The sequence below is a fragment of the Vigna unguiculata genome, chromosome 5, assembly GCF_037176805.1.
Source record: "Vigna unguiculata cultivar grain cowpea cultivar isolate G323 ecotype 2 chromosome 5, ASM3717680v1, whole genome shotgun sequence".
Lineage (NCBI taxonomy): Eukaryota > Viridiplantae > Streptophyta > Magnoliopsida > Fabales > Fabaceae > Vigna > Vigna unguiculata.
This window is the reverse complement of record NC_140796.1, coordinates 54,657,440-54,675,582: the sequence shown is the minus strand read 5'-3', so window position 1 is coordinate 54,675,582 and position 18,143 is coordinate 54,657,440. Positions and strand designations below refer to the sequence as shown.

The following is an 18,143-nucleotide window of genomic DNA, read 5'->3' as shown; positions in this document are numbered from 1 at the left end:
GGAAAACCCCTCAAATCAAGGGTAAAAACCACGAGTCGTCCAGACCAAAGAAATAGCTTCACTATGATCAACAAGAGTACAAAAGAGTCTTAATCAATAGCACAAATTAGTGCCAACACCCAACCAAATAACAAAGCAACAAAGCTTTCAAATAGAGAAGAACAAGAGAGGAAAACCTCTACAAATCACTGCTGCAGTGTGAAATTAATATCTCCCAACTCAGACCTCGTATCAAAGATCCGACCGGTCAGAATGAAGAGCAATGAGTTCCGAACCTGCTGTAAAAATTTCAGCCCGATCCAACGGTGAACGAATCCGCAGCGCCGAATTTACTGCGACAGCTCTATGAAAAACGTGAACAGAATTTTCCCTCTACCTCTCCCTCTATGTGTTAGGGCTTTCAGTGTATTCTGACTCTATTGTTCTGCCTCTCTCTTTATTTTATAGCCTCCTCTCCACTAGGTTTAAGTGAGACATGGGCTTCTCAAATTTTGGGCCTTTTCTCCACATAGGAAGGGAGCCCAATACCCAACAAGAACTGTATAAAAATTCAATAACAAAGACATATCTTATGTAAGAGTTTGTGTTGCTTAGGTTTGTTTTGGTGATCTCTATGTGGGTTTGTTTGTTTGTTTCACCGCCTTATCACAATTCGCAGAATTTTGTCCTTAATGCGAAGTGCAGTGTTCATTGATTTCATTGACGATAATTTTTTTGAAAAGCAGGAGCTTGAACAATTTGCAGAAATATTGGAGAAAGAAAACAAAACAAAAATGGAAGTAAAAGAGCAACTAAACATGGTTGCAGCACATGGGTTTGAATTTGATAATGTTTGTGTCGATCTTGTTGGTTCTGGGAAGGTGGATTGGGTCCAAGATCTGTGGATTACAAAGACAACATTGCCCTTCAATTATTGAGAATTGCAGTTAGTTTAAAATGGGTATCAGATCCTATCTTGGGCAACCCATGTGAGTGTAACATTTAAAATTTGAATCTGCCCTTCATCTTCCCTACAAATGTTATTTTTTGTTTGTTGTTTGAGTAGATTGAGTATGAAGATGACGATGAGAGTGATTAAGGGACAGGTTCGAGAATAATTGCTTCTGTGTTCAAACGTTAACCAACAATTAACATGGTTGCATGTGTTTTAATTCATGATTACACTTTCGGATTTGGATTTGGACTCAACACTGCTACTGAGTTACACCTTGAGAAGGTTTTGAAGATATTGACAGTGAAGGATTCTTCTTTTATTACAGGTTTAATTATTTTTATGTTTAACTATTTGTTTTAATCAACATAATCATTTATATAAAAAAATATAACATGTACATACCATGTTTTACTTAATTTTGAACTTACATGAGACTATTTTAAGAAATAATATAAGAACGATATAATAATGTATGATATAAAAAAACGAAACTAAAAAAATTCTAATTAAAATAAAAATTAAATATGTTTTTATTTCTTGAAGAAAAAATTGTCCTCTAATCTTATGTAAACTTTTGATATATTTGATCTCAAATTTTAAGATATTAGTAAGTATATTATATTGGACAAGTAATAAAATAAAAAGTTTAGACATGATTGTGCAACTCTCGTAATTCACACTTAATTAAATAACAAAGTTTACTAAAATATAAAGCAATTTTTTTTGTATTTATATTAGTTGTTGTGCCATAGAAATTTATCATAGAGTATTATAAATCTCATTTTTTCATTTTCGTACATTTATAAATATCTCAATTTTAATTTTATGTTAAAATCAATTTACAAATATATTCAAATCCTACCCTTAAAGACTTTAAACATGTGATAACTCATCAGAATTCAATTTCTTAAACTATCACCAAGTAAAATCAAGCATTAAATCTAATTTAAAATTCTTAAAATTACTAATCAAAAAATTTTTATCCCTAAATATAAATTTTATTTGGTATTTAAATTCTTGGTTCAAGATACATTTTCTGACATCTTAAAAATCAAATCAAGAAATTATAAAGGTTGAAGTCGCAACAACCATAAATATTTAATATATTGACTAATTAGCATGACTTTTATTTATAAAATTATTAAAAACCAGTTATATTTAACTTAAGAATGCATGTATTTAAATACAATATGACTAATGTAATATAAACATAAACACGTATTACGCAATGCCAAATATTATATTAAATATTTTTATCAAAATATACATATAGCGTAATTTGTGATCCTTAAGGTTACACTTTTTCTTAAAATATATCAATCCTTTTAAAAACTTATTCCTATTTTAATTTTCAAGGTACAATTATTTATTGCTCATACATTTAGTATCTTTGAAACCGAATTTTCAACCGTGATTATTACTACCAAGTTATTTTTATTTTTAATTTAAAACATTTTAGAAATTATATTATAATTTAGTTTTTGGATAATCGAACTAGAGAATGAATGTTGTTTCATGTCAAGAATTCAATTTTACCTTTGCTTACTTTCATTTAACATTATTCTTTCATTACTTCTTAAATTTTTATTTATTTTACAAATATAAAAATTCATTTTTATTAGATCATTATTCTTCATTACTTTTTACTTTTTAATTTTCTTTACAAATATAAAACATCATTTTTATTATTATTACTATTATAATCATAGGGAATCTCAGTGTTTGTATAGTACCATGGCTCCACCTAAATTATTTTAAAAATTAAAAATAATATATTATATTAATGAAAATTAAATTAGGTAGATTTTTATTTTTTATAAAATATAATATTTAGTGTTAATAACTAAAAAAATTAAAAACAGTAAAAAAATTTATTGAAATTTTCTTTTTTTGTTTTCTCACCTATCAATTCTCATATATATTTTCTTTTATTTATGAAAAAATAGTTAAACATAAGTTTATATTTTTTATTCTTATTATATATATATATATATATATATATATATTATATATATATATATATATATATATTATATATATATATATGACATCCCATTTTTTTAATAGATTAAACTATTAAATAAAACATCACAAAATTATAATAATGAGAAGCACTCAGATGAACATAAAACGTAGGAAAGGTAACTGTTACAGTCATCCAGAATTTTACTATGAAAACTAAATTTGGCATACCACCATGCCAAAACGAAACGTAAAGAAAAGTTAACAGTTTAGCAAAAGGGGTTGCCACTAAACAGCTATTACAAAAGACCCCATGACCATGAAACTGCCCCTAAGGCCATCAAGACAAGAGAATTTAAGACGCACTGCTGCTATCCCCAGATCCACCTCGCGCACCTCTCTCATCTACTCCCACCAGAAGGTGATCATCCCAAAAAGAGGAAACATAACAGAACATACACAAAAATGCAAGAGTAAGCTAGTGCAGTTTAAAACTTATCATGGTATAAAAGAACAAGTACTTAAAGAGACCAGTCATGCAACACAGGAGGCATAGAGCATCACTTTATAGCAAACAAACAGGACACTATAACTCAATTATCCGGATACATATACTAAGATCGGATTCACTGGATGCTTGCACTCGTGGTGGCCTCTACTGCTCTACAGAGCCATTGCCAATGGGTTTCACTCTACCACACACAAAGTTAACCTTCAAGCACCTAAGGCCATTATCCTGCCAAAGACTAAGGCCTCCCGCCACTCTCACCACTTGGGTCAGTTTGCTCTACTTGAGACTCACTGACCCTTTAGAGTTTCGGGATGCGATCCTTACTTGAATCCATATCTTAATATATACACTACACGCCACCATGGAGTCCCCCCACGAGGCTCATGGAATTACGCCTATCACATACGATTTTCATGTCTCTCATACCACAACCACCACTTTCATCTCATACATTCAATTCTCATTTCACCCAAACATCATGTACAATTCCATACCATTACTCGTACCAAACATACCAATTCCAGGGCATATATCAATATCAGGAATTCATGCATTTACAAATCATGCAGCCAACCCACAGATAACCAAAGAAAATAGACCCAAACCTGACCCCTTTCTCACTTAGGCTAAATGCCTTCGCTTAAGCTACACAACTGTCTCGCTTAAGCTAGGCGAAGTCACCTGGGCGAGATCTGCAACAGGGGCACTTTGCAAGCTCTCGCCTGGGCAAGACTCCCTCACCTGGGCGAGATCACTCTTCGCCCAAAAAAAAAAACGAAATCCCTCGCCTGGACGAGAACGCGATCAGAGGACACCAAGTTTTCTTCGAGAACTCGCTTGGGCGAGACACTCTCGCCTGAGCGAGACAGCGTGTCGCTCAAAACAAGAGCACTCCGCCTGAGCAAGCTGCTCGAACAAAACCTGGGCGAGTCTCAACCATTCTCGCCTAGGCAAGACGAGCTCGCTTGGGCGAGAATAATAGTACTCTCCACTGTTACGCGCATGCAGCAGGAAATCAAGCTCAATAGCAACATACCAGAACTCAACAAGCCAGTTCATACTATCCAAAACATCAATCAGATATAAAATCATGGTACAGATCAAAGACATGCAGAAATAGCTCTTAAAGACTCAAAACCTAACTTCCCTTACCTCTATATTGAGCACCAAAAGCAAACAGATCTGAACTAAGAGGTACTACAGCTCCAGGAACTCAAACAGTGAACTGTGAAAACCAGGACAATACGAGGTAATTACTTGGAACCCTACCCAACCAACGTACTCAAACAGCGAAATGAGGAGGGAATAGACCAAAGGACTCTGAAGTTCAACTTACCGGAAGGCACTAGATGGGTTTCGTTAGCTCGAAGGTGGATGAAGATCGTGCCCTATCAGAGCTCCTAGAAGAAGACAAGAGAGGAGAGGGAACTGTTTTTTGAAAAAGGAGACAAGAGCATACTGAATGAGCTGAAAGGGGTATGGGGGGTCCTACAGTTGGGCTGGCCTTGGGCCTACGAAAAGGCCAAGCCCAATGAATATATATATATATATATATATTATTAATGATAGGAATTATTAATTCTCTTTTGTTTCATTTCTAAAATATTAGTTTAATAAATAGAATATTTTTTATCTTCTCGTTAATTTTGTTTTGTATTTAGTTTTATGAATATGAAAAGAAAAATTATATATTATAATCTTTTTTCATAAGTGTATTTTTAATTGTGATTTAATGATCAACTATTTTTCTTATAAATAATTATGTTATCAATTTTTTTATTTGATTTTGATAAATTATTTTTATTTTTATTTTTTAAATAGGTATATAGATAAATAATAAAAAAACAATTTATTAGGAGAAAGATGAAAACAAGAAAAATTATATTTCTTTGATATATTTTGTATTCTTCAAATATTTTGAGATATGATAATAAAAATTTAATGATTAGATTAGAGAATTTCCGTAACATTCGAAAGAATTACTTAGTATAATCGAAGAGTTTTATAGTTAATTATGATCATTTATTCATGTAGACTTGTAGTTAATTATCAAATGATAGTTATCATGTTAAACCACATTTTTTTTTCATGCATATTGTAATTAAAAAAACACAAGCTGAGCACAAAAACCTGTAACTGGCTTCTGCAACGTCCTAGTCCCATCTTTCATTCTTGGTTAGGAACAGTGAAACTCATGATTGGGTTGGAGCATCAAACAGGAATATGTAAAACCCATACAACAAACATGATAGGTCGGAAAAGATTTATACAATGAAATCAAACACCACCTCATTCCCATTACTGAATACTGCGAGCGTCAAACAAATCCTAGGACATTTCAGCACTAAAGGAAATGAATATTTTTATCCGTTTCCTTTCTTCTTTTTTTCTGCTTCTTTATCCGTCTACTATGGCTCTTCTCTCAACAACACAAAATCTCAATCTTCTGCGACCATCATGACGGATTCTGAGAAGGCAGAGAAGGAAGGCCTTCCCTCACCGTTGTCCAGTGAAGGTGATGGTGGCTCTGGAAGTGCCAGAGACCGACGATCCATAAATTCCTATGATGACTTTCCGGCATAATTTCTGGGAATGGCATCTTGAAGAACGTGTTCAAGAAAATTAGGAGCACGCAAGATGTCATTCTTGGAATCATGTCTCAAAAGTCATCACCAACATTCATGGATCGTCGGTTCCGCCACCATCAGAGATACTTCCACTGAACAACTGTCAGGAGGAGATACTCTTCGTTCTCTGCCTTCTCAAAATTCGTTCTTTGATTTGTGTACAAATTTATAAGCTGAATGGCAACTCTGAAATAATTTTCATAGATGGTATATTGCTAGGGTAATTGGAGGAAACGGTTAGGTTTTCAAATAAAGTGAATTGAATTTTGTAACAAATGAGCTTCTACCACCACTACCTGGTTGGATCAACGAAACTAGAAAAATTCAGTACTTCTTTTCTTACCAATGAAAAGTTCATGCCAAATTTTGTAATGCGATATTTACCTATATAAATATGATGCTTCTTTGTAAAGTCTCTCAAGTGGAAACAAACTTTAACAGAAGAAAAAGTCTATTGTAAGTAACTCAAAATGGAGCAATGGATCAATTGTTTTAGTTTAAAATGGGTATCAATAAAACTTTCTGACATTTAAAATTTGGTTTTGACATTCTCTTGAAAAATTACAACTTTTAACCATGTAATAATAAGGAAAGATTTTATCTCATGGATAATATATCAGAGAATAGGCTTATTCTTTGCAAGGAGACGAAGATGAACAACAAATAACTTGTATTGAGAAGGCCATGTTTCTTCACATATAAGGTATAAGTTTTTTGTTTCTGCTCTTCTACTGCGCATTCAAATAATTGAAATTTTAAAAAATATATTAAAAATATGGGTTAAATACAATTTTGATTTCTCAAGTTTTAGTGAATTTTGGAATTAATTCTTCTTCGAAATTTTATATCAATTTAGTCCTTCATATTTAGAAATGCGTAAATTTACTCCTTTCTACTAAATTTTGTTAAATTTATTTGATATTTTAAATGCATTTTATGATAATAATTGAGTTAACATTAAAGTTAAAATGTGTCAAACGGTGTAAACAATTCAAATACTATCTTGAAATGCGTTTGAAACCGAGTAAACTTAACAAAATTTAGTTAAAAGAACTAAATTCACGCATTTTTAAAGATAAAGAACTAAATTGATTAAAAAATTTTGAAAAAAAAACTACTTTCAAATTTCATTAAAACTTTTGAAAAACCAAAAACATATTTAAACCTACAAATATTTTTAAATTACTTTATAAATATAAATATAGCCTTCACTCTTTTTTTAGTCAATATTATTTTATCTTTATGAATTATGAATTGATTGCAGGAACTCCTGCATTGGCTGAGTCCTCTAAGATATCATGTTCATTTTTAATTGTTGTGTGTGTTGTTTTTATTTATGATAGAATATATACAACATTTTTTATAGATCAAGGGTACCTGCAGAAGAAGGAAAAAGATTTGATTCTAACCACACAAATCATAATATTCAGTTATTTGTTAACCATACACGCCCTAACTTTCTCTCCATCGGCTTTGGCTTCTTTCACCAACTGGAAACAGGGCACATCAAACACCGGGAAATGGAAGATTTTGGAGCATGTCTTTTTATTTGGTTACAAAGGTTGTTGGATTTTTCTCAACTTAGAGTTCTGGAGATTCTTGTATAATGCATATTTTAACACTATAAATTTGTCCATGTGATAGGACTAAAGAAAAAACAGAGCAACTCTGAGAGAAACAGAGCACTCTGTTTTTTCTCACAGCTTTTACTCAATGTCTGCGACCATGATGACGGATTCTGCGAAGGCAGGGAACGGAGACTCTCCTCCTGACGGTTGTCCGGTGGTGCCGGAGACTGACGATCCATCATTTCCGGTGATGACTTTCCGGACAAGGTTTCTGGGAATGGCATCATGCGTGCTCCTAATCTTCTTGAATACGTTCTTCACGTTCAGGACTCAGGCACTCACCGTTTCTTCCATTCTTATGCAAATCCCGCTGAAATGTGGTGGCCTGCAAACCTTGCTCAAGTGTCGCTTTGAAGCTTTGAAGGTTCGTTCTTGCTCTTTTCTTCAATTAAACCGTTTAATTACGTGTGATGTTTCTTTTTTCCTTGTGCTAAATAAGGCTATGCTAACTACACAATTGGAACTTTCCGACGAACTATTTAACCGTCGGTTTACTAAAAAGTTCAGTTCAAACAATGAAGTCAGAATACATGCAAAATTTTACTTTGGTTACATCACTAAGATTCTTATTTACAGGGCACTCCATGAGAAGGAGCAGAAATCATAAAGTTTTAGGAGGATGCAGTTTTTCCTCGTTGCCATGGGTGCAAGCTTCTTGTACTATGTAGTATCTGCAGCACTTGATGCCGGCACAGCTTTAATGGGTGTTTTAATATTCTTTACTCTGCAAAATGCTGGCCATAATCTCAAGCGGTGGGGAAGTGAAATGGACCATTGCTCTTTGGCCACTTACCCAATTGCACCTGGAATATAGGTTCATGGGTTTAGCTTCTTTGTTTGGATGGGATAAAGTTGCCTAATAAATAAATACAGGTAAAATATTTTTTTATCTCTTAACTTTTTGAAGGAATTTCGGAAATAAGTGAATTTAAGTTATTTTAATTATATTTTATTAGGTTTATTTGATATTTTGTATGCATTTCAAAATTGTATTTGAGTTGTTTATATTATTTGACACATTTTTGTTTTAATGTTAAGTCAAATACTATTATGAAACACGTTTAAAATGTCAAATAAACTTAATTAAATCTGATTAAAAAGACTAAATTCACGTATTTCAAAAGATGAAACATTAAATTGGTCCAAAGTTTCGAAATAGACTAATTTCAAAATTCACTTAAAGTTAAACAACCAAAAACATATTTAACCTATAAATATATATCGGTCAAAAGATATATTTTGACAACTTTTTCTTATAATTTGAGATAACATTTTTTTAAGTGATTTTAGAATATAAAAAAATAAAAAATAAAAAATTACTTAAAAAATATCACATCATATTATAAAAAGAAATTTTTCAAAACTTAGTTATATTTGACACCTTTAATGTTTTTATTCATAAATATTGAATAAAAGTATTATTATTTTTTAAAATAGTTTCGACTAAGTTCAAAATTAAGTGAAACAATATATGCACATGTTTTATATATATTAGTTAGCGTGTTTGATTACAACTAATAGTTAAACATAACATTATTAAACGAGTAATGAAAAATAAAATAAATCCTGCATTGTAAATATTCAAACCCTCTCAAACTATAACTATGTTGCAGTTTTGAGTCCAAATCCAAGGATTTAACCACTGAAGTTTGGAGTAATTTGTTGTGTTGAGGTACATTTACACTATAAATAATAATTTTTAAATAATTAAAAGATGAAATTGGATAAAATTATAAATCATTCTAGTATAATTCTTTGGGGACAAATCTACCTTTTACTAATTGAGGGATGATTAGTGATCTTGTCCGAGCTCGATTAAATTTTGCATTCGTTTACGATTCAACACTGTTTGGAATTATTAATGATTGTATGCAAAATGTAAGGGAACGTGATTATGCAATATGACTATGATGGAAATATGTGGTGATGTGAATATTTTTTAATGTGATTTTATTTTAAACAAGATGAGAAAGAGACGTGTAATTGTTGATTGTACACACTTAAGCTTTTAGAGTTTAGGATTTTTTTTTTCTTGTTTAAATTTGTTACCTACGAAAAAATAATCCTTTGATAAAATACCATTTTTATATTACATTGATATAATATATGTTACCCTTACATTATTATCCTACGTTATCCTCGTTCAAAATATAACTATTATAGTCTATTATATAATCGTTACCTAATCAAATTCCATATAAACTTCATTTTCACAGAACTAGTTTTACGTTTTGTTGTATCTAAAAGTCTACTTTTATACTACCATAGCAATCACACACAGAGAGGATATAAGTAACTACTTGAAAAAAGACTAAAATTTAAGTGCTAAAATAGTGTGTTGTTGTACCTATGAACCCTTAACCTCTTACTAGAGGCAGCTTCAAAATTTCTACATTCTAAAACTTCATCTTAATCAACACATTGATATCATCCTCTATTTTTCTTGTAGAGTAGACGTGCATGAATGTCAGAACCCTTCCGCACGGATTGTACACTTATCATATACGATTCGATTCATCACCTTTCATCCCTAACAATTTGGGTCTGGAGATCCGGTTTCATCAGGGTGCACCTGGAAATCCTCAACATTCAAACAAACACAAAACCATTCACGTGAGAGAAAGAACAAAAAATGATAAACAAACAGTTGAATTCAAATCAGTAACAGTGGAATTGTTGTTACCTGGCGATTTCTTTCCTCACTAAAGCTGACATTTCTGACCTTCAACTCCCCTCTATTTGTAGTTAACTCGTCTAAAATTTCTGCATTAACTATTTCCACTGATCCAACTCTGGGTGATTCTACCTCCTGTTAAAAGTAAACAAGCTCTTTCGTATCCCACAATGTAAAGAAGAACTAAGACGAAATGGTGATAATAAAGTATGGCATCGTACCCTGAAAGACTTGTTGAAAGTTAATCCTGGAGCAACAACTATTTCTTCATATTCAGCTGCATCTAGTTCCCTAAGATGGTGAGGCTTGAACAGCTTGGGGAGTATATGCTGCCTCAATGTGATTAGTAAAAAGAAAGGCAAGGGGAACAGTATTCCAGCTATGGGAATCCATGTCACTCCAAAGCAAACCAAGAAATACACACATTGGAAGAGAGTGAAGAATACTATGTATCTGTAAGGTACTGACTCAACAAAGGAAGCATGATCCCCCTCCAACAACCTGCCAAGATTATATATAGGTTGGTGTTAGAAATGGAGTTAATCGAATGAAAATATTGAGGGTGGAAGTTTCATGCTGTAGTAAAATTGGTGAAAGAATGGTAACTTTTACTTACTTGTACCACCTACTAGGTGTTACAAAAAGGAGTAAGATCCTTTCCCAGAATTGATTTCCTGGAAGACTATCAATGGCCATGTAAGCAAAATATCCCCACAGAACTGAAGTTGGTATCTTTTTTATTGCTGGCATGCCAAAGACTGATGCTCCCACAAAGATTGATTGTAAGAGATTGCTCACTCTCTGCTCCTTTACTCTGACGGGCAAATATGCATCAATGTGTTTTTCAGGATCAAAGTTACTCTTGTTCTCAGGTCCTTTGTCTTCTCCGTTTAAGACAACCTCTTTCAAATCCTCTAGTTCTTTGACCACTGAATGATTCTGCAAGCAATCAAATTCACGACCAAAAGAAAACTTAGCTATGTATCGATTTTCATAATTGGACAGGGGCAAGAGGATTAAGGGTGTATATGCTTACATCTGGACAGTTATCCATTTCTATAAACACTGCTTGCATCTTCCCATAAATTTCAGAATTGCTAGCTTTCTGATTTATGCTTTCCTTGGCACTTTTAACCATCTTTCTTCGGATCATCTGCCATTGAAAAAAAAATATCATCATATCAAATATCCAATTCAATCATGACAGTTACTAACACTCACTTATCCTATCTACCTGTTTCTTGAGAATAGCCAGGCTCTTGGTGTGCATAGGAGATTGAGGAAGAACTCCATTTGAAGGGGGTAAGCCAATTAATCCACAAAGCAAAGTCTGAAATTTTTTATCCAAATAAAATCATCAATTCCCCTCGGATCACTAGTATAAATGATCATTAACCAACCAAGTACAAGAGAGAGATACCGTTAGTCCTAGCAACAATATGTCATAGTGGTATGCAGAAGGTTTCTTGAGATTGAATTCCTTCTGTTGTGCCAGCTGGGAAGCAACACTATGGTCAAAGAAGTAAAGCCCCGCTATCATTATGGCGGGAATAAAAGCAGCAAAAATATATGACGGAGAAACCTTCCCCATATCCTGCAGAAAATGCTATGTAAGTAATGACCAAAACCACTGAAGTAAGAACTGCTTTGACTATATGCAATATTACGGATTACTTTGATTACTGTCCAGTGATGTAAAGATGTAGACTCCCAAACAAGAGGAGAGGTGAGCCTTCTGGGAATTCCAGAAGGCACTTTACTTGGTACTATGAATGATAATGCTGTCCACACCACCACCATGAAAGGCACCCCATAGTCTGCAACGAAACTCCTAAACCACCCTGTTCAATAAACAAACTATGTCAGATTCCCTACTCCAACCATGCTATGGTTCAAAACACTTGAAATTCACTTAACAAACCTGTGCCATATAACCATGACCTTGCTCTTCTGCTCTTTAAAGACGTATAGAGAAGGCCAAAGGTGAATATAATACCCATCAATCCATTTGCATACAGCCAATCAAAATGGTACTTTTCCGATGTTGGGTCTCCCTCTTTAGGAACATTAAACTCACTTATAATTCCCTGAACTTGCAAAAACTTGTATCAAAGTACTTTTTCCATGTCTTATGCCAAATCATGTCTAATTTGATATTTGATACCTAGACTAATATACCACAAACTGACCTTTATAGCCTCTTGAATGAACAAGACTGTGATCAACATGCCAAAAAGCTCACCCGCGATCCTTGTAAATCTATTGATGATATTTCCAGCATTGAATATTGCTAGAAGAAACAGCAAGAGAGCAGTCCATACACAAACCCTGGGACGTTAATTATATCAATTAGACATTGATTTCACAACGAACTTGGTTCATATAGAAAATGTTTTTTCTTACCATCCTGCCCACGCTAAAAAGAGTTCTCGTCCCAAGGAATCCTTATCTTTGGCAAAGTTGTACAAATAAGTGTACATAATGATAGTGGGTTCAGCAACTCCTACGATTAAGAGAGGCTGGCCACCCAAAATTGAGTGTATGATTCCACAAATAGCTGTAGAAGCCAGCGTTTCTACGGTGCTCAAGCTTCCATCTGTATACAAACAACAGCTAGTTCAATCTTACTGTCAAGTTTTTCACTAATAAAGAGACTAACTTAAAACCATTTCTTCTCGTGCTTACTCATGCAGTAAAATGCATGAGAGGTTGAAAAGGCTTGTGCTAATGTATGAAACACACTTACTTGTAGTACAGAAAATGCATTTTAAGTTGTCATTTTAACTTTCTTATAAAATACAGAAGACGTACCTTGCTAAAATACTTCTAAAATAATCAAGTTGAATTGTATATAAAATCATGAGATTTATCAACGTAGATTCATTTTTTAGAAGAAATGTTTAGCAAATTACCTGTGTCTCTACTTAGCTGCTCGCCAAAGGCAATGACTGGAAGAGCAGAAGCAAAGAAAATATAGGTAGTTGGGGCCAATATTCTGTCAACAAAAAGAGAGTGTTCATTAAAGATTACTATTCTTTAAAAGTCTACTTAACGAAGATCTGATATATATAAATAAGAAGCTTACCCAGCTCCTGAGTAGAGACCAGTTGTCCAATCATCTTTATAGTACACCGCTCTTCCTCGAAGGTCTTTCTTAGCACCCTTAAAAGGTGTTTTTAAGCTTTCCATACCTGCATTCACACGGTGATGAGTCATACTCATTAAAAAATTCTTAAGCATCCAAAGGCAGAGAAAACAGAAAACGAGAAAGTGGAAAACATAACACGCATATACAATCACACATACACGCCTTAGGTTTCTCTCCATTGGTTTTGGCTTCTTTCACCAACCAATTTGACAGGAAACAGGCCATATGGACCATTACTGGAACACTCAAAAAAATGAAAAAAATAAAAGAAAAAGACGGAAATGTTTGACTTCACACACGCGTTCAATTTACGATTTACTTTCAGTTTCTGTAAGTGCTGTTCGATCAATAAGAATCCATAACGAAAGAGATATTAATAACACAAACACGAAAGGTGCTCGTGACGAACACAAGAAAAAAAAGAAGTTAACCAAGAAATCAGAATTCCGGCAACACAAAAAAGAAACCAAATTCTTTACATTTGCAAGTATACATGCAGAATTAGTATACAAACCAACGAAAACGATTCAAGAACGAAAAGGTGTGATATCATGCAGATTAAAAACCAATGCATAAATGTATTATACCTGGTTAATACTCAATGCAGAATTGATAAGAACGAAGAAGAAGAAGAGAGATGATACTGCACGTAGCGGAGATGTTGAGGTGGCCACGAGGAGAAGAGCAAAACTAGTATTTGAATTGGTTTTTCGCTGAGTTTGGGTGCTTTTATTACGCAGACGGAGTAATGAAACAGAGAGAGAGGCAAAGTCCACGTTGTTCAAAGGGAGAAAATCCTAACTGGTCCCCACTGTCACAGAAATTACTGTTTACAATTCTGAAAGCATTTCACACTCAAAAAGTTCATTAAGTTTATAACTTTGACAAGGTAAAGTTGAACTGTGAAATCAACAATGGAGAATTGTTAGGTTGAAGAGGAGAGAAGGAACTGGTTTCTGCAACCAAGAACCCTGGATTAAATTTTGTTGGAGGATGTGTTCAGTATAAATGTTTCACTGTGAGTGTATGTGGAAAGGATACAACTATTATATAGAATGAGAAACTAAAAACTTTTTTCATTAATGTTTTGTGTGAACAATTGTTACATTTATGTGGGGTAGTTTTTCTTTACTATTCAAGTCCACACCCTACTTTTTTATTGGAAGGAGTCATCACTCTAAATTTGCTATTTCATTAATTAAATCAATTATGAAAATTTTATTAACTTTTTAATAATTAATTAATTGAAATGTTATAATTTTTATGATCTTTATGCTTTTATGTTGAATAAATATTTATAATATTTACGGCATATAAAATAATGATCCATGAATATATTTCAAAATTTATACATTAATAAGGAAATATTTAAAAGTGTAAATATTAAAATATATGTGCAGTTAATTATAGCAAATAAATTTGTGATTGAAAATACGAAAAATGAAGGTGTATTGATGTATTGTTTCTTACTCCTCATTTATATTTTTTTTTTAGTTTTCATTTTTTTTTATTTGATCAAGTTGTGAGTTTTAAAAAACGTCTGGAAAAAAGTTGGCTAATCATCAATCGAACAAAAGACCATTTTAAACTATTTTAAAAGCTTAAAGAAATAACCCTATTTAGAAAAATTAAGAAATCAAATTGATCGTAAAAAAATTGAAAAAACTATGATTATAATTTATTCTAAGCTATTATCAAATCACCACAGTAAACAAGATATACAGAGATCTCAAAATTAATTTCAACCCATTAATCAATCTGGTTTATCATGGATTTGGGTCGGGTTGGATCAAAAATATTCAATTTTTTTGAAAATGGATTAAATTCAACCCGACTCACTTAACCCATGGATTAGAGTCGGGTTGATGGTGAGTTGACCCATTTAATCCATCAACATTTTTTTACAATTTTTTTTTGTTTTTTAATAATTATTTACTATTTCTAATTATATATGTTCACAATTTCATATCTCTAAATGTTAGAATGTTGATCAATAATATTGAATAGTTTGAATGTTTAATTAATTTGATTGTCAAGTTATATACGTTGATACTTTAATTTTTAATTATAATCTTTATAGTAAATTACTCAAACAACCATCTTATAAACAAAATTTTCTAAATTAGCATGACAAATATGTGTAATTTTTTTATTTATATTTTGTTGAATAGCATGACAAAAAATATGTAATATTAGCCATGTTTTCTTAGATTATATGGATACTTTATTGGAAACAATTCATCGTATATTGGTGGTGAACATGATGAAGACATTGGTTATTGATTTTACCGCGATTGTAATCTCATGAATTGTTTAAAAAATTATTTAAAAAATTATTTAAATATTTGAATACTTAAAAATAAATAAACAAGTAACTTTTTTGTGTAGTTGTTGTAAGTCAACCCCACTTAACCCACCAAACCGTAGTGGGTTGAACTGGATTACAAAATTTCTTGTTCACCATAAAGTGAACTGGGTTGGGTTCACTTATTTTCAACCCATGTCGTGGTAAACCAAACCGTGTAAGCTGGGTTTGCTCACTTTAATATGTCTAAAAATAAAGTATAATTATAAAAATATTTTATAAAACATGATAAATTGATTTCTGTATATTATACAAAATTCATTTAATATTTAATGATTTAATTATTTGTTTTAATTAGAATGTAGACCTTTGAGACCCGCCTTAATTATTATAATTAAATATGACATATAATAATATTTTATACGAAATTTAGAAGGAAAAAATCAATTAAATTCAAAAAGGTTTTCCTTTCAAACAAAATTTACATTTCTTTATGCATAACAATATTTGGAACATTCTATCTCTGTTCACTTTTTTTTGTCACTTTTAATCACATCCTTTATTTTATTTTTTCTTCTCTTTAAGTTTTTGTTTTTATGGTCTCTTTAACCTATTTATGAAAGACGTAATCATTTCAAACAAACAAGTTTATTTTAAATATTTGGATGTTGAGTCTTCTTACTTAGTTAAGAGATCTTGAGGGTATGAAGATTTAGACGACAGAAATTAAAATTTGGATTTTATGTTAGGTTTTTTTATTTTTTATTTTTTTATTATGTTTTTATAATATATTGATTATTATTAATTTTAATATTTTAAAATATATTAAAAAATATTTAAAATATTAACACAATATATTTACATTGTTCAGTTTGTTTATAATGTTTAGTAGAAGAAAACAGTAAAAATTCTGGACTTTGAAAAAATTTGAACTCAGAAAAATCAGTAGAAGGTAACCTTTAAATTAGAGTTATTATCTATGAAGGTTTTAGAGAAGAAATTTTGTGTTGTTACTGAGAAAAAAGTTATATTGTTGCATGTGTGCCTTATGTTTTTCAGTTGCATATAGAAACTTAGTCATGTTATAAGTGGACATTTTTCAATTGCAGATAAGATCTAAAGCTGATGTTAATATATAATAAATTTACATTATAAATTAAAATTTATTTTAACTCTAATTTTTATTTTAAAAATATTATATATCAAAATACTTTTAAAAATTAATTGTATAAATTACTTTTTGAATATGTACAAAAAATTATTTTATCACACCAATAAAATATATTAAAATCCAAAAATAAACCTTCCCTCTCTTTCTCTTATTCCTTTTATCTTTTCCACCCTGTCCTTAATCTTGACAAAATTAGTTTGTTTTTTACATTACAAGATTCGTATTAATTGTTTAATTAATACAATCTACCTTGCTATATTTAAGTAAAATTAATTGTTAAAGACCGAATAATTTATTCAACAAAGAAAAAAAAATTAATTGTGGTAGTCTGACATTTTTGAGTGCTTATTAGTAACAGTATATATATAGTTGTATTAATTATATTTGTTCGTAATATTTATTTATTATATTTCAAACTTTATTTGGAATATTATTTATAATAGTAAAAATCATGAAAATTTACAATTTTGGTGACATATATAATTTATAACTAGGGACGGATCTTCGTTGGTCCGCGGGTCATAGCCCCCTCTCAATATTTTTTCTATACGTTAGAAATTAAAATTTATAATATGTTTATAATTTTAAAAAATTAATTTAATTATAGGTAAAATTTAATTATTTAATGAATATAAAAATAATAAAAATATTTATTATCATCTTTTCACTTATTCTCTTACTATTAATTAATATTTTCATAACTAAATTGTTAATATCATGTTCGATAGAAAATTAATTTAAAATTTTAATTTCAATATTTTATTGTTAATATTCTTAATTATTAGAATTTAAAAAATCTATCAAACATCATTGAACTATAGCAAATTTTAACAAAAATAAGAATTATATTTTACTTAAAAAAATATTTTTTTATTAAACAAAATTATGAAATAAAATAGAAGATAAATTTGTTTTACATAATATAATTATTCATATTAATAATAAAAATATAACCAAAAATTATCACTACTAGAATTATTATTTCATGAGATTTTTTCTACAATCCTTTTATCAATTTTTGCAACAAAATATATTTTTTTTCTAAGAGTTTTAATTGGTTACTAATTCATTCATTAATGGATAATTATTTCCTATAAAATTATAAAATTTTCAAGTATTTTTTACAAGTTTTTTTGTGAAACCCTAAATAGTTTACTAAAAAATTAGTAACAAATCCTTACAA

At 30.9% G+C, this 18,143-nt stretch overlaps 1 protein-coding gene and 2 long non-coding RNA genes across 3 annotated transcripts; 1 reads left to right on the top strand and 2 right to left on the bottom strand.

Annotated features, from left to right (window-relative positions):
- Nucleotides 1–3,036: 3,036 nt before the first annotated feature.
- LOC114183105 (uncharacterized) lies at nt 3,037–4,884 on the bottom strand. The gene is made up of 3 exons (XR_003604296.2): nt 4,744–4,884; nt 4,560–4,632; nt 3,037–3,301 (listed from the first exon to the last, which is right to left on the bottom strand). It is a non-coding gene; the product is annotated as an uncharacterized LOC114183105 (long non-coding RNA).
- Nucleotides 4,885–7,400: 2,516 nt separating this feature from the next.
- On the top strand, nt 7,401–8,551 carry LOC146886562 (uncharacterized). Its single transcript, XR_014995401.1, has 3 exons — nt 7,401–7,595; nt 7,679–8,026; nt 8,239–8,551. It is a non-coding gene; the product is annotated as an uncharacterized LOC146886562 (long non-coding RNA).
- A 1,395-nt stretch (nt 8,552–9,946) lies between these two features.
- LOC114184230 (boron transporter 4-like) lies at nt 9,947–14,310 on the bottom strand. Its single transcript, XM_028071512.2, is given in 15 exon segments — nt 9,947–10,209; nt 10,211–10,234; nt 10,346–10,471; nt 10,558–10,837; nt 10,953–11,275; nt 11,373–11,489; nt 11,571–11,666; nt 11,757–11,930; nt 12,011–12,177; nt 12,258–12,423; nt 12,526–12,664; nt 12,740–12,932; nt 13,249–13,331; nt 13,422–13,527; nt 14,072–14,310. Coding segments are annotated over 14 exon segments (2,022 nt in total). The 5' UTR covers nt 13,526–13,527; nt 14,072–14,310; the 3' UTR covers nt 9,947–10,179.
- Between the last annotated feature and the right edge of the window lie 3,833 nt (nt 14,311–18,143).